Source organism: Rhinopithecus roxellana, chromosome 9, assembly GCF_007565055.1.
Source record: "Rhinopithecus roxellana isolate Shanxi Qingling chromosome 9, ASM756505v1, whole genome shotgun sequence".
Classification (NCBI taxonomy): domain Eukaryota; kingdom Metazoa; phylum Chordata; class Mammalia; order Primates; family Cercopithecidae; genus Rhinopithecus; species Rhinopithecus roxellana.
In genome coordinates, this window is record NC_044557.1 from 57,573,283 (window position 1) to 57,589,445 (window position 16,163).

Consider the following 16,163-nt stretch of genomic DNA (forward strand, 5'->3'; position numbering starts at 1 on the left):
TTCAGATTCTCAACTGATTCCATTTAAATCACACTACTTTTACATCAGTATTTCTGTCCCACTGCCTACCTGAAATACCTTCTATTTTTGCCATCCATTTTATGATTCTCAAATGCTGTTTTTGTGACCCAAAATTTATTTTTAATATTCATAATATACTATATCTATACTTTTAAAGCAGTGTTTCTGAAGTATTGATGGCTATCCAACTAAAATCAAACGGCTAATTACACATTTTTATTCAAAAAATATCATGAATGAAAAAACTGGCCTCTGACCTTAAAATTCATAGGGAATTGTCACTACTAAAAATTATGACATGGACATTTTTTTGAAATATTTGTTGTGTGCCCTTTAATAGCATAAAAAGATACCAAGCATGTAAAATTTTTTTAAGTTAGTATTTTTATTTTAAAAAGTGTGTTGACTTTTAACAGGTATCCACTTGTCGACTAAGAAAGGATCAACAAGCAGATGATGATGAGGATGAAGAGTTAGATGTCACAGAAGAAGAAAATTTTCTTAAGTAAACTACACATTTCCATTTTCATCATAAATGACATGGAATCCACAATGACTGAACTATAGAACTTTATACTCACTTTGATATGTTAAGCCTCAAAGTGAAGTCCAACTGGAAACAGAAAAACAATTAAAGGAAACTTATGTTAACCAAAAATGAAGGCTTTAAAAAATAATTACATACCAGTCATTTCAACATCCTACCTAGTGTTAGGTGATTTTTGTGTAAGTACCTCTTTTTTTCAAAGATGCTGTATTTCAAAGTATTTCATATGAATGTACTATATCTACTTGAAGTTCCAATAGTACATTATGACAGAAACCAAAAGATCTAACAATTCTGCTTAGCTTTTTGGGTTAAGACTCCATGCTTTCATTACCAGAAAAGGGTCCTATGTAGTCATTCTGATTACATGTAATTCTATTCCATGAAGCCTTAAGAAAAAATATTTTTTTTTACTTTCCCTTAAAACTTTATCATTTGATAAGTAAATTTACTTTTCAAGAGTATAATCAAAGAGTAAAGATAATGTGACACTAAGATATCAGTGTTTTATGAATACACATAAGGCATAAATTTCAGCTGTAAAAAAAGCCACATTCAATCTGACTCTGGTTTTAAAACAAAACTGCTGTCATACTTATACATGATACTGCAACTTTTGGAAGGCTAATTTAGTGGAATGTTGCCTCATCACAGAACACCATAAATCATCAAAAATTCTATAAAAATTTTACCAAGCTACCATGCAGTTAATAAAAGGGTATACAATCACTTTTATTTCTGAAAATATAAAACAGTTGGAGCCTTTCAGTGTCTCTGATGCTTCTCTTTTGGTAAGGATTTATACTTTTATTTCATGGATCCCAGGCAGGCATATAAAAGTTAGGGAATTTATAAAATCATTTGGGATAATTAGAAAATGCAATTATTCATAACAGAAAAATAAAGATTTCTAGAAAGCTTTTGACTTTGTCATTCATGGCTCTTAACAAAGCACTCCTTCCTGAGAATAGTCCTAAGTGACAAAGTTATTTCAGTACTTTTTTGTAAAATATTTAAAACATTTTAAAACCCTAAATAAATTGATATTAAGAAACTCAAGATTATCATTGGATATTTACTGCTCCCTCACTATTTAAATTTGGTTGTAGTTCGGGGGGAAAACAGTTACTATATTTATTTTGCTGTTTACTAAACAGCAACTTCTCTTGAGCATTATTTGCCTTATTTGTAAAGTTAAAACTGCATAAAACAATAATTCTAGAATAAAACATACATTCTGCCTACCTCAAAGAAATATTCTAAGAACAAAAGGAATACTATCCGTGAAAATACTTTCATTAATGTAAAATTTTCATTATTTAGACCAGACCTAGGTTGGCAAACTTCTTAAAGGGCCAGATAGTAAACATTTTTACTCTTTGTAGGTTGAGGCAAATTCAAGACTATTATACGGGTACTTATGTAACCATTTAAGACTTAAGTACACTTAAAAATGTAAAAAACCATTCCTAGCTTCCCACTGCAACAACAACAAAAAACAGGCAACCAACCCAGCCTGTAAGTCTCCATCTCTTATCTCCAAAATAGGAATACAAATTGAGTATCCTTTATCTGAAGTGCTTGGGACCAGAAGTATTTAAGACTTTGGATTTCTTCAGATTTTGGAGTATTTGCATTATACCAGTTCAACATTCCTAACCCAAAAATCTGAAATCTTAAATGCTGCAATGAGCATTTTCTTTGAGCATCATGTTGGCACTCAAAAAGTTTGCAATTTTCGGAGCATTTGAAATTTCAAATTTCCAGATCAGGAATACTCGACCTGTAGTACATTTACTAGGATTATCAGAATTAAATGATAGTTAATTCATACATAATTATACATCATATAGTATCTAATACACCTCAATAAACAACAGCTATTTACTGCAAAAACAGAGGCAGCAAGGTCACTACTTAACAGGTGATATATGGATCAAGAACCACTGCTCTTAACAGTGATGTCAGTAAATTAATAGAAATGCATTCCTAATATGATTTTTACCTATCTCTTGGTTGTGGGATTGACTTTCTAGACATGATCTACATTTTTTTAGATACTTTCTAGACAAAAATGTTTAAGACAAATGCCACTGGATATCAGACTAGAGAACACACCTCCAGTGTACCTGGTATACCTTGAGGACAGGAGAGGAAAAACTGGCTATGAGATGACAATTACTGAAGCTGAGTGATGTGTACATGAAAATTTACTATTCTTTTTTTATAACTGAAATTGATGAGGTGCTGGGAAGCTGGCTCTCTGAGGGGACAACGGAAGGGGAATTCCTTGATTTGCTGCATTTATCAATTTCCATGGTGTAAAATACTCCTGTCATGGCCAATTTGTTATTGACATATCACTAAAGGCAGAGTTGGAGAGAGATGTGCAAAGATGGCTCCCAACTAGAAGACATCACTTCTGTAATAAACGTTTTACAATGAAGTTTAAAAATATTAAGCCCTGATATGGAGTAAAATGAAATATTCACACAATTTAAAAATCAAAATACAAGGCTGGGCATAATGGCTCACACCTGTAATCCCAACACATTCTGGGAGACCAAGGAGGATGGATTACTTGAGACCAGGAGACCAGAAATTTGAGAACAGCCTGGGCAACACAGTGAGACCCTGTCTCTACAAATAATAAAAAAGTTAGCCAGACAAGATGGCACACACCTGTAGTCCCAGCTCTCAGGAGGCTGAGGCAGGAAGACAGCTTGAGCCCAGGAGTTGGAAGCTGCAGTGAACCATTATCAGACCACTGCACTCCAGCCTGGCCAACAGAACAAGACTCTGGCTCTTAAAATAATAAAACTACAAAGCTTATGTTTACTATAGCTGGCCTCTTATCTACCACCACCATCCCACCTCAGCCTAGTTTGAAAAGCAATTCCACAGTAAGTAATCCCTCACGTTAAGCTTCATCTTAGCTTTATTCCTTTGTATTTGAGAAGTATTTTTTAACTTTCCATATATTCAAGATGGGTGACCAAATGAACCATCTATACAATCTCTGCTCAATTAAAAATATTTCTTTCTACTTTCTTTATTGTGCTTGGTTTGGATATTCCAAACAATGTAACGTTATCCTAGCTACTTACAAGCTTAAAGAATCATACTGCGGTGCTTTTTTGTATCAAATTTACCTTTATTCATTCCATAGTGAGCAGGATATTCACTATTCAAAACAAATTTAAGCAGATTTGTTAGATTTCTTTAAATCACTGAAAAGTAACACAAAAATACATATAGGTAGTAACTAAGTACTGACAAAGTATTCTACCTATGCAATATCCTATTAAATGTCTAAATTACCCTATGCAAATTCAATTGTATTCTTATTTACTCAATGGGGAAAATCTGGATTACAGAACTGAGGAAAATTATGTTTTATGAAAATTATAAAAGGCCAACCAGAGTCAATCATGTTGAATAAAATGAACAATTATGAAATATAAGCCAGTAATATACAATGTGAGTATCCCAAGAGAAATCCTGGATAGAAAGAAACTTTTAAAGTCACTCGGGTTTTTTTTATTAATAATGTTAATGTTTGAGCTTAATGTTTGAGCATGCTGGTTTTACCTTTTTATGCTAATTTTAAACCAACAACCGAAGTGAGAAAATATATCACTTATCCTTGAAAGTATCTTTAGCATGGTCTTCCTAATTTAAAATACTACTTAAAAAAGTGAGGCAGCAAAAGCATGAACTGGAGTCAGTGGTCTGTCTGGGTTAAAACTGGCCCCATGATTTACCTGTGACTTCAAGCAAGTTGCTTAACCTCCCACTTCATTATCTCATTTGTGAAATAGAGGTAAATAATTAACCCTGTACTCATAGGGAATACTGAGATTATGCATGTAAAGTGCTTACAGTGCCTAGCACATAATAAGTGCCTAATAAATGTTAGCCATAAATATTATTATGGGTACAGAAAATCAAATTCCCTATTTGCAAAAATGTACGCACTAAATGCTGAATATCAAAGAAGTCAAAATACAACCACACAAGTCTTAACAGTTATGGAGTCTTTGCATGGACACAAAGTTTTGAAGCTAAAAAATGAGAACCTAACATTACATGCAAGTTATGTGACTCATCAGTAAATTCTTCCTAGGAAAACTATACCATTTGTCAGATTCTTTCCAGCATAAGCCTGAGTCCTCTTGCACCTATAATTAGATTCTTATTTTACTGTCTTTTGCGTATGTTGTATTAATCTTATTTGGTTGATAAGATGTTGAAGAAACCATGGAATTATACACAGCACTATACATTATTACTATAGAATGTCTGGTCCCTCCCATCATAAATATAGTTTAATGAAGTTACTGAAAAACTTCACAGTATCAAGCTGCAATTCTTTTTTTTTTATACAAATACAAGTTAATTAGTTGTTCTATTAAGTTGCAATTTTATTGTTATAAAACTTTGTAAAGTTATGAACATGGAAACCCTAAGAATCACCTAAGCTTTTTACATAAGTAAATTTCAAGTTGACAGTCTGTCCATTTTGAACTATTTATAATTAACAGGACACTTAACACAGTAATATCTCAGACAAGGAAGAGGGCATTAATTCTGCAGGCAAGTAGCAATGAAAATGCCAAACCTGAACAGTCACTATTTCCTTATACAGTTTGAGTAAACGATGTAGACTACAGAATGAAAAAAAAAAAAAAAAAAAAGTGAATATAAAATGTATCTTCCCCAAATACAACTCAACTTCAATAAGTCTTGAAGCTTACCCATGACATCAACAAAAATGAATGAACTCAGGGAATTAGTTCTTTCTCCCCATCAAAGAAAAAAACAGCATATGTAATTTTAAATTAGAAAAAAAATTAATGGCAATTTGCAAGCAAAAGAAAACCAGATTCACATTCTACTATTTACATTTGTTCTATTCACAGGTCAAAAATAAAATATTTCATTAGATAATTTAAAAAAAAACACTTTTTAAAACAAATGTATTTTACTCCATCAATACTGCAAGGAGGATAACTGAATTTAGAAATGCTCTCTCTCTACAGCAAAGTTAACTTAACTTTTCGGGGCCCAACTGGCCTATCATTCAGATCTTTAATAGCAGCCATAGCTTCGTTATAGTTTATCATAGCAACAATGGCTTCCCCTGTAGGTAAGCCTTGCTCATTATACTGTATTGAAACTGAATCAGGTATGATTCTGTAACCATGGAAAAAGTCTAAAATTTCATTAACATTAGCTTTAAATGGAAGATTCATTATTTTAATAGGAGTTACTCTACCTGAACCACAATTTATCTTTGGATCAGGCATAAATCTCCCCTCAGGAAAACTTCCCATATTATGCTTTCCAAAATCAAACTTGCCACCTTCTGGACGACCAAAATTCACAAAAGGGCGGTGACTTCTAAAATCATCAGGCGGGCTCCTAAAATCCTCACCAGGTGGTCTAAAATTGTCAGGAAGTCTAGGGTCCTCCTCCGGAGCTTCCCTAAGGTCTTCCTCTGGGAGCTGCCTGAAGTCCTCATCAGAAGGGCATCTAAAATCTTCCTCCTGGGGGCTCCTGAAGTCCTCATCAGGAAGGTGCCTAAAGTCTTCATCAGGAGGGCCCCTGAAGTCTTCATCTGGTGGGTGCCTGAAATCTTCCTCTCGGGAGCGCCTGAAATGCTCCTGAGGCGGCCGCCTGAAATGCTCCTGGGGCGGTCTCCGGAAGTGCTCTGGGGGTGGGCGCCTGAAATGTTCTGGGGGTGGGCGCCTGAAATGCTCTGGGGGTGGCCGCCGGAAGTGCTCTGGGGGAGGCCGCCTAAAATGCTCTGGAGGTGGTCTCCGGAAATGTTCTGGGGGTGGCCGACGGAAATGCTCCTGAGGTGGCCTCCGGAAATGCTCCTGGGGTGACTGCCTGAAGTCTTCCTCAGGGGAATGCCTGAAATCCTCCTCTGGGGGCCGCCTGAAGTCATCCTCGGGTGGTCGCCTCCATTCTCCCTGAAGAGGCCGCCTAAAGTCCTCCTCTGGGGGCCGTCTCCAGTCCTCCTCAGGTGGCTGCCTGAAATCTTCCTCTGGGAGCCACCTGAAGTCCTCCTCAGGGGGTTGCCTGAAGTCCTCCTCCGGGAGCTGCCTGAAGTCCTCCGTGGGAGACCGCCTGAAATCCTCCTCCGGTGGCCGCCTCCAATCCTCCTCAAGGGGCCTCCTCCAGTCCTCCTCCCTAGGGTGCCTGAAGTCTTCCTCCCAAGGACGCCTGAAGTCCTCCTCAGAAGGCCGCCTGAAGTCTTCCTCCCGAGGTCGCCTGAAGTCCTCTGGGGAGTGCCTGAAATCCTCTGGGGGGAACCTAAAGTCCTCTGAGGAGTGTCGGAAGTCTTCTGGAGGGTGCCTGTCAGGCTGCCGGAAATCCCTCTGGGGATGCTTGAAGTTATCCAGTTGCCTCAAGTCCTCTAGCTGATGTCTAAAGTTTTCAAAAGCACCAACTGAGTATATTGGTGGGTCTTTTGAGTCAAATAAATGAGAATGGTCACCTCGCTCATGTGACTCTGAGCGAGCTTGCATTTTTTCACTGGACATCAAGGAAAAATTTACACCAAACTCCTGCATTTGTGCCTCCGATATAAGTCTTAATAATACCTCTGTCCCTAAGAATCTTCGTCGGTTTAAACGTTCAGCTTTCATGGCCTGTTCTTCTGATTTAAATTTCACTAATGCTTCTCCCAGACCAACACCTTTGTCATCATAAAGCAAGTAAATGTCATCCTCAGCAAGAAGAAAGTCTGCAAAGAACTTCTGCACTTCAACTTTTGTAACATCAAATGGAAAATTTCTTATATAGATGCACAGCTTTTGGCCAGAGTTACCTTCTTGAGAGTATTTTTGTGAAACATGTCCAGGCCTCTCTCTCTCTACTGACCCTGATCTCTTCTTTTCATAACGTGCAATGAACTTCAACATTTGTTTTCTAGAAATTGGATCAATATGAACTGGACGATACTGTAAAACAGTTTTATGTAAACTCAGAGCAGTATTATAGTCTTTCAGAGTCTTGAACATGACAAAGGCATATCTTGTTCTGTTTTCATCTTTATATAAAAACCTAATCTGTTCATCAGTCAGATCAGTACCTCTAAAGAAATTTCTTAAATCTCTTTCATCAATACTGAGGGACAGATTTTTTAGGTGAACATAAAATCCAAGAGGGGAACGAGAACGTGTTCTTCTGGGAGATTTTGAATGAGACCGTTTTCGAAAATGTCTATCATTAATTCCTCTTGGTGGAGAATGTTCTTCAGATCTCCTAAGAACGTCACCCTCCTTAACTGCATTACCACCAAACTCAATCCACTGTTGTTCTGATCCTTGCATTACTTCTATAAATCTTGAACCCATGAAACTTCTATGACATTTAAGACCTCCTGAAGCATCAACACATGAAGCAAATTTTACTATGGCATCACCATTATTTCGGCCATCATGATGTTTTAAGAAAATTACTCCATCCACGCACAAACCAGAGAAAAAGACACGTACATCATCTTCATTTACTAGGTAAGGCAAACCTCGTAGAAACAAGAAAGGATTCTCGGCCTTCAATGGCCTTGTCTTTCTCGGCCTTAAATTACCATGTCCTGTACCATTAGTATGAAACCCAGCATCTTGATTAATTGAAGAGCCATATCCAGAATTACTTGCTTCTTCCTTAACAGACTCAATAAAATTAGACAGGCTGCCAACCCCTGAAGTCCCAGATCCTGGACGCCCTCTTCCTACACGATCAGTCCTTTTCATTTCTATAGTCTTCTGCATTTCTGCCTTGCTACTAAGAAAGAGCTCTACAGATGAATCCTTGATAAACCCTCCTGAACGACTTATGGCACGTCTTGCATCTTCATCTGTTGCAAAAATAATAAAAGCCTCCCCAATTTCCCCTCCAATTATATGCACTCCTCCATCAGGAATAGTCAATCCCGTGAAGAAGTGACGAATATCCACAGGCCCCGCAATAAAAGGAAGCCCCAGTAAACGGATGACTACAGCCATGCTGAGTTCAAACCACAGCAATAATGACCTGCAGACAAAAAGGTACACATAATAGCAAGTCTTATTTTTGAAGTACCTTAGCCCAAACTAAGCTTAATAATTACCTGGTTCCTGCTTCCTTCAACATTTATAAATGAAAACAAGATACAAGTTCACAAAAATACTGATCATATCTAATTATTAAAGAAAACTTTCTCCCATCTAAAAATACAAATAAACCAACTACCTTGAAGAAACATTTCGTATCACCTATTCTATACAATAGGAACATCAAAAATATCAAATCTTCCTTTGTAGGTCTGCCAAATGCTGCTTCACAAGAAGACCAAACTACTTTCAGACTCATTTAGAATCTTATCTTCTACTGAAACATGACAGCTTTGTAGATTATTTTATCAACTGCAATGAATTTTACATATTTAGAAAAGTCATCTATGGTTAGTATGTAATTTCTGCTCATGATAATAAATTGCCTACCACTGGCCAGACACAGAGAACAAAAGCCAGGGCCAGCATGATAGCTCACGCCTATAATTCCAGGCTTTGGAAGGCCAAGGCAAGAGGATTGCTTGAGGCCAGGAGTTCAAGACCAGCCTCGGCAACAGAGCGAGAGCCTGTCTCTAAAAAGAAAAAATTAGCCAGGCAGGGTGGCATGCACCTGTAGTCCCAGCTACTCAGGAGGCTGAGGCAGGAAGACTGCCTGAGCCCAATATGAAATTTTCAGGATACAATGGGTTGCAACTGTGCCACTGCACTCCAGCCTGGGTGACAGAGTGAGGCCCTGTCTTTAAAAAAAAAAAAAAGGGAACAGAAGCCATGGGTACCTAGATGTACTATTCTATTTCACATGTTTTTTGTCAAGCCTCTGTAAAAAGCCTTAAACTCTGGATATCTTACCTTTTTTACAATTTCTTGGAGACCTGTTAATTCTGTAAAAGCAACTTAACTGTGGAAAGAAAATGAAATATAATTAATCCTCGAACCCTGTAATTTATCTTAAACAACGCCAGATTAGGATATCCATTTCAGAATTACCTATCAAAAGTGAAGCAGTATAAGGAACCACAATTACAGGTGTTACAAAATGGTATTTTGTTCCAAGGGGAAATTAATCATCCTTCTGCAAAAAGGAGATACAATATCCAAATAGACATATAAAAATTATTTAAAAATTTAAAACTTGCTGAAAATTGAACTGCTCCTTGATTGGAAGTAGCATGAAAAAAGGAGTGACCGAAATGTTATATATTTTGAATGTAGTAGTAGTTACACGGGTGTATAAATTTATCAAGTTTTACTGAATTCTATCCTTACGGTCTATACATTTTGCTGTACACAAGTTTTACATCTACTTCAAAAAACTGTTCTACAAGTAAAATCTCAATACCAAAAGTTAAAAAAAAGACCTTCAATCATTTTTGCCACATGAAAATTCAAAAATCTAGTACATATTTATATCCAACTCTCGTGCTGTTCTCCTCCCTTTCAAAACATAAGACCAAATCAAATTAAGGCAACCATTCAAAATTATACAATAAATGAATAAAACAGCAAAGCCTGAAATTCAAAAATCAATTTTTAAAACAATAAATCCAAACCTATGGGCTACTGTTTGGATACAATTTAAAGGTCTACATAAACAGCTCACACGTCTGAGCATAGAACCAAATTTCAGAATACCAGTATAATTAAGGCAAATACTACAATATCCCTAAAGTTAAAAATCTCAATAGCACTCCTTATACTGCAAAAATATTAACTGGTAAAATTCTTCTCAGCCAAACAGAAAATGCTATTTATCTTATTAGTAATGCCAATAGCAGATTTCCATTTCAAACAACTATTCTGCACTCTACTAAGGAAACCCAAATGATGATGTAGAAAGTAAAAGTAAAAATTAACCTGGAATACTGGGATTACCAGTTTACTGAAAATCTCAATGTATTTTTTTTTAAAGAAGTTTGTGTTTAATACTTTCAGGGATACCCAAACTATTTCACGAAGACTTGTCAAAATAATAATTATAATTTACACTCACTTTTTTTGGTGGAGGAGACAGGGTCTCTCTCGCTCTGCTACCCAGGCTGGAGTGCAGTGGTGCGATCTTGGCTCACTACAGCCTAGACTTACCCAGGCTCAGGTAATCCTCCCACCTCAGCCTCTCAAGTAGCTGGGACTACAGGTGTGCACCACCACACCGAGCTAATTTTTGTATTTTTTGTAGAGCCAGGGTTTCACCATGTTGCCCAGGCTGGTAGGGAACTCACGGGCTCAAGCAATTAGCTCGCCTCAGCCTCCCACAGTGATAGGATTTACAGGTATGCTCCACTGTGCCTGGCGTAATTTATATGTTTTCAATGTACAAATAAATATTACGTTAATCGAGAATCCAGTACTTACACTTAAGTACCACTGTTCCCCAAAGTGGGGGTCTGAAGATATATTCACTGAGGTCTGTTTGTTTTCCTTTAAAAAGGGTCCATAGATTAACTAGAAGCTAAACTAGCAAAGACATCAAATTACTTCGCACATTCTACATCTGAAAAATATTAATGAGGTTTGCTATTCAAGTATTTGCACAATGACAACCAAAAAAAAAAAAAAAGCCTATTTTCTTCAACAAACCAATATCCATACAAACACTTCAACAAAAACTATAAATGGCTTCTGGAATGCTTATCCATATTAAAGTCCCAAGACTCCTTCCTATGCAAATTGGCTTAGCTACTCTTTTACTGTTAAGGTATTTTAGAAAGCACTGTAAGATATACATATTCTTGTCTCTCCTAAGCTTTTTTTAAAAATTTAAAGGGATTTACCCTGGGAACATAAATTCATCTACAAGAGAAATTAGAGACATTTCAAGGAATAATTATATTTCAAATTCAAAAAAATCTCTAGTAAGATCTTTTAACTAAGTAGTTTCATGAGCACAAATCTCATGAATTCCAATTCAAGCAGACTATTTAAAAAGCTTACTCTCATTTGCCACAGTTAAACACAACTAATGCTTAAACCTCTCTGCCCTTGAGACAGTAGGGTAATGTACCATTTATGCCTCCACAGTAACACACCTTGGAGACCAACTATAAAAGACCAGCTCTCAAAATGGGCACTTCTGTGGTTCCAACATGCTATTTCTTTAAGCAAATTCTCCAGAAATTCAGCTCTTAACACACTAAATTACACAAAAGCAAAACACGAAAATTACCCTAGTCTGCAATTAAAATTTTGCATTTTTCTAGTTATGAATGCAAAAAGTATTATTGTGCCTTTGTGTTCATTTGAAGACAATAATCTGTTAAAATTTCTATGAAAATAAGAAAGTAGGTCCCTAAAAGGTCACTTAAGTCAGTGAATTAAAGCGCATTTTAAATAACTTCTATTTTTATACAACGATTCATCCCACTTAATCACCATTATAGCTAAACAATATGTAATGTGTATCTTCTAATCAAGATTTAACGGGATACGGAGAGGGAAACGGGAGGGAGGCAGAATTTGAATAAGTAATATCTCATTAGATCCATTTGATTTTTAACTAGCGAAGAAAAAGTCACTTTCCAGATATGGTGAGAGAGAGAATTTTTTTTAACTCTTTGCGACTAATTCGTAAAGCCCAAAGTCATGATGTAGCATATTCACACTCTAAACGTGAGTTTCCCCTGGAGAAAATAATCTACACCAACCCACAATTATTCTTTATGATGATCCACCTTTTATAATGTAGATGTTTAAAATAAAAACCAAAGGAATGACCAATGAGAGCCATAGTCCCTAAGAAGAACTGTAAATGAAGACGAATCCACACGGCACAGGATTTCTCCCAACATCCTCAAACGGGAATCATCCGAAGGCATCCATTCTACAGCCCAAAGCCTTTGTCCACAACTCCCAGGGGTCAGAGCTTCCTTCTTTCGCGCCAGGCCAAAGTTGCTACGTGGGATCCGATGTTGTTGCCAGACTTTCAGCCAAAATCAGCCTTCAAATTAACCTGGACCGCCCAACCTCTGTGCCTTTCCGTCACGCCGTCTCAAGGGCAAACATTCCACCCTAACTCGCCAGTGGGTGAATTGCCCCCAAATCTAACTGAAAACACTTGCCCTTCTCAAGCCTAACGAGCCAGGCCTGCAGCGCTTTTCTGCCACTACAAACTACGATGACATAGCAAAGAAAAAAAATACCTATGAAATCCTTCGAGATCTTCACTCTCAAGATCCCTGGGAAGCGCACATACACCACCACATGGAAGCTGACGGGAAAGGGAGAGTCGGTGTTTTAGCAAAAAAAGAGGGTGCCCTAACGGCAGGAGCTACGCTAGATACTGGCGCGGCCGCCGGTCCCGCCTTTCCCCGTTCTTCCGACTTGGTCGCCCAGCCCTCCCCGCCCCCGGCGCCCCGAGGGGAACTGCTTCGCACTTGGCAATAAACACACACCACTGCTGCCGAGTCGGACACACAAAGGCCGGAGGCTGAGGGCACTCCTCGTCGCAGCAGCCTCCCCAGAACACGTAGAGCCCTCAGTGAGCCTAGAAGAAGATGGCGCCCACTGCCCCTCCGGTCCGGACAAACGGACGTAAGATTTCTCTGCCCATGCGCTCTCCAGGCGTAACCCACCACCACGCTTGCGCACGCGCGCTGCCGCTCACCCGCTTCCCCTCGCTAGAGGAGGGGAGGCGGAGCCCCGAGTTGGCTGAGCTTCTGCACATGCCCAGATTGTGCCCAGTCCAGGGACCTCGATTTGCAACAGGAGAAATTCGGAGACACAGTCAAGGCTCACATGGTAGATGTACTGAGAATCTTCGGTAGACAACTGTGGAAGTACGGCGGACAAACTTTCAAGATTTCCAGAAGTTAAGGAAAGAGATGCAGAAGCAGAGAAAAGGCGACTTGTGTTTTCAGTGTTGCATTACTGTGTGGCGTAAAGCATCTTCTAAAAAGCTCCTGTGGCCGGGCGCGGTGGCTCACGTCCGTAACCCCAGCACTTCGGGAGGCCGAAGCGGGCGGATCATTTGCGGTCAGTAGTTCGAGACCAGCCTGGCCAATAGGGCGAAACCCCTGTCTCTACTAAAAATACAAAAAAAAAAAAAAAAAAAATTAGCCTGGCATGGTGGCGGGCGCCTGTAATCCCAGCTGCTCGGGAGGCTGAGGCAGGAGAATCGCTTGAACCCGAGAGATGGAGGCTGCAGTGAGCCGAGATCGCACCGCTGCACTCCAGCCTGGTCAAAAGAGTGAGACTCCATCTCAAAACATAAAAATAAAAAAGCTCCTGTAGACCGTAGAATACCACAGAAAAGGTAATTTTACTGCCTTAGATGTTCACCAAGTACAATCCCAACACCTGGGGGCTTAATAAATGCATGCTTAGTCGGTTTTATAGATATTAATAACCTTGTAAAGTGTCTTTATAAATTTGTTCCCATCTTCTGGATTTTTGAAACAAGAGAACAGATGAGCCAGTACTGAAATTTAAGTAATGAAAAATCACTATTACAGGTATACTCTGTGATGCCTGCTACATAATAGCTGGTGAACAACCTTGTGTTTGGTTTTATCATTTGCAAATAACAAAGTTGTCCACCACTTTATATAGCTACTTGATGCGTTTGTGGATGGATTCAAAGCTCGTTAAGCAGAAAGTACATTTTAAAAACATTGTTACAGATGACACAAAAAGTGAGTTGTGGATCCCTTTCTCACTGCAAAATACCCATTCTTGAATGATAAGATTATAAGAAAGAAGAGGTAGTTTAATAAGTAAATAAAAAGATGGTTAACACAAATGAGAGCCATCTTTTACTCACTGGACAAATATCCTCTCTGTGCCTCAGTTTCCTCATCTGTAAAATGGGGATACTACTAGTAGGGTTGTGGGAAACGTTCAGTAAATATGTATGTCTCAGATATATGTAAATAAGTGAGACTATTATAAGTATTTGTGACTTGTTTGAAATGTCAAGGTGATCTATAGAGAAGCAGAGGATGTCATTCTGAAGAGCTAGGCTCATTGACTAGATATCATTTACCTTGGTAATCCATAGTTTGGTCCTGGCCTTGCAGTCTCAGGAACATGACCTTAAAAGTTAACATTTATTGGCCAGGCATGGTGACTCACGCCTGTAATCCCGGCATTTTGGGAGGCAGAGGTGGGTGAATCACCTGAGTTCAGGAGTTCGAGACCAGCCTGGCCAACATGGTGAAACCCTGTCTCTAGTAACATTACAAAAATTAGCTGGGTGTGGTGGCGGGCACCTGTAATCCCAGCTACTCAGGAGGCTGAGGAAGGAGAATCTCTTGAACCCAGGAGGAGGAGGTTGCAGTGAGCCGAGACCATGCCACTGCACTTCAGCCTGGGTGACAAGAGCAAAGCTCTGTCTCAAAAAAAAAAGAAAAAAAAAGTTAACATTTATTGAGAATTTATTATGTGCCAGGACATATGCATGATCTCAATTTATTTTTACAACTACTTTTGGAGGTAGGTACTATTATTATTCCTATTTTACAGATAAGGGAAACTGAGGCATGGAGGATTACATAGCTTGCACAAAAAGCCAGGCAAAATTGAACCCTACTTGTTTGCCTGCAGAAGCCATTACTCTGTATTGCACAGAAAGAGGACTCTGTCCTCAGAGGCAGACTCCTTCAAACAAGAATACAGAAGCAATACTCTAAGAAATAGAACAAGAGTTACCTAATCTCAAAAGGCGTTTCTCAGTTAAGGCTCCCTGGAGACATCCTCACTCATCTTAACAAAAATAACAGCTGTCATTTAATGACCACTTACTATAGGACTCACCTGACCAAGTGTGCTCAAATCAGACCCTGTCCCCTGAGCAAGCTCTGACAGGCATTGCCAGCCTCCTTCTATTCACACAGACTTTCTCCAGCGAGGACACTGTATTGAATGTCTGTCCATTTTGGGTGTTTTTGAGACAGAGTCTCACTCTGTCACCCAGGCTGGAGTACAATGGTACAATCCTGGCACACTGGGTTCAAAGGATTCTCGTGCCTCAGCTTCATTAGTATCTGAGATTACAGGCATGTGCCACCATGTCTGGCTAAGTTTTTCTCTATTTTCAGTAGAGACGAGGTTTTGCCATGTAGCCCAGGCTGGTCTTGAACTCCTGACTTCAAGTGATCCGCCTGCCTCTGTCTCCCAAAATGCTGGGATTATAGGCGTGAGCCACCACGCCCCGCCTGAATGCCTTTTCTAGTCTGCCCCTTGCCTTTCTTAGATGATCATACCATTATAATCAGAACAAGAAAATTCTGGTCAAGGTAATTTGAGCATAATCACATGATATTCTGGTTATTGAACAGTTTCTTATGCCTTTGGTGTGTCAGCATGAAAACCTAATCATTTTGGGAAATCGAGAGAAAATTAAGTTTCTCAAATGGAGAAACAGAAGACTAGACCCTAAACATGGTGACCACACTGAGCTGTGGCCATTCTGTGACTCTGCTTGGATAATTAGCCTTCCGGGTGTTTCGCCACACTGCACCACCACCCACTCTTCATGGACAATTTTGGTGTCAGAGAGTTTTCAGTTGCCCTTCCTCGGTCTTTAGCATCCACAC

The 16,163-nt window shown here is 38.9% G+C and overlaps 2 protein-coding genes across 9 annotated transcripts in view; one reads left to right on the forward strand and one right to left on the reverse strand.

Annotated features, from left to right (window-relative positions):
* FAM92A (family with sequence similarity 92 member A) overlaps positions 1-1,489 on the forward strand; it is a 29,953-nt gene extending 28,464 nt beyond the window's left edge. For all 3 annotated transcript variants that reach the window (XM_010358629.2, XM_030937638.1, XM_030937640.1), the window contains one exon: positions 438-1,489. In XM_010358629.2, the coding sequence (XP_010356931.1) occupies positions 438-530 (93 nt within the window). In that variant the 3' untranslated portion in view covers positions 531-1,489. The remainder of the gene's footprint in view (positions 1-437) is intronic.
* Positions 388-13,179, reverse strand: RBM12B (RNA binding motif protein 12B). 6 transcript variants are annotated; one of them, XM_030937635.1, is made up of 4 exons: positions 13,023-13,179; positions 12,771-12,838; positions 9,484-9,532; positions 388-8,614 (listed from the first exon to the last, which is right to left on the reverse strand). In XM_030937635.1, the coding sequence occupies exon 4, from the start codon at positions 8,584-8,586 to the stop codon at positions 5,605-5,607; it is 2,982 nt and encodes a 993-aa protein (XP_030793495.1). In that variant the 5' UTR covers positions 8,587-8,614; positions 9,484-9,532; positions 12,771-12,838; positions 13,023-13,179; the 3' UTR covers positions 388-5,604. The 6 variants fall into 6 exon arrangements, with proteins under 6 accessions (XP_030793495.1, XP_030793496.1, XP_030793494.1 ...); XM_030937636.1 differs by having other exon boundaries at positions 10,987-12,838; XM_030937634.1 differs by lacking the exon at positions 12,771-12,838.
* Between the last annotated feature and the right edge of the window lie 2,984 nt (positions 13,180-16,163).

What these genes read in the sequence shown, in the direction of transcription:
- RBM12B (XM_030937634.1), bottom strand. Translation starts at nt 8,586, where the DNA reads ATGGCTGTAGTCATCCGTTTACTGGGGCTTCCTTTTATTGCGGGGCCT.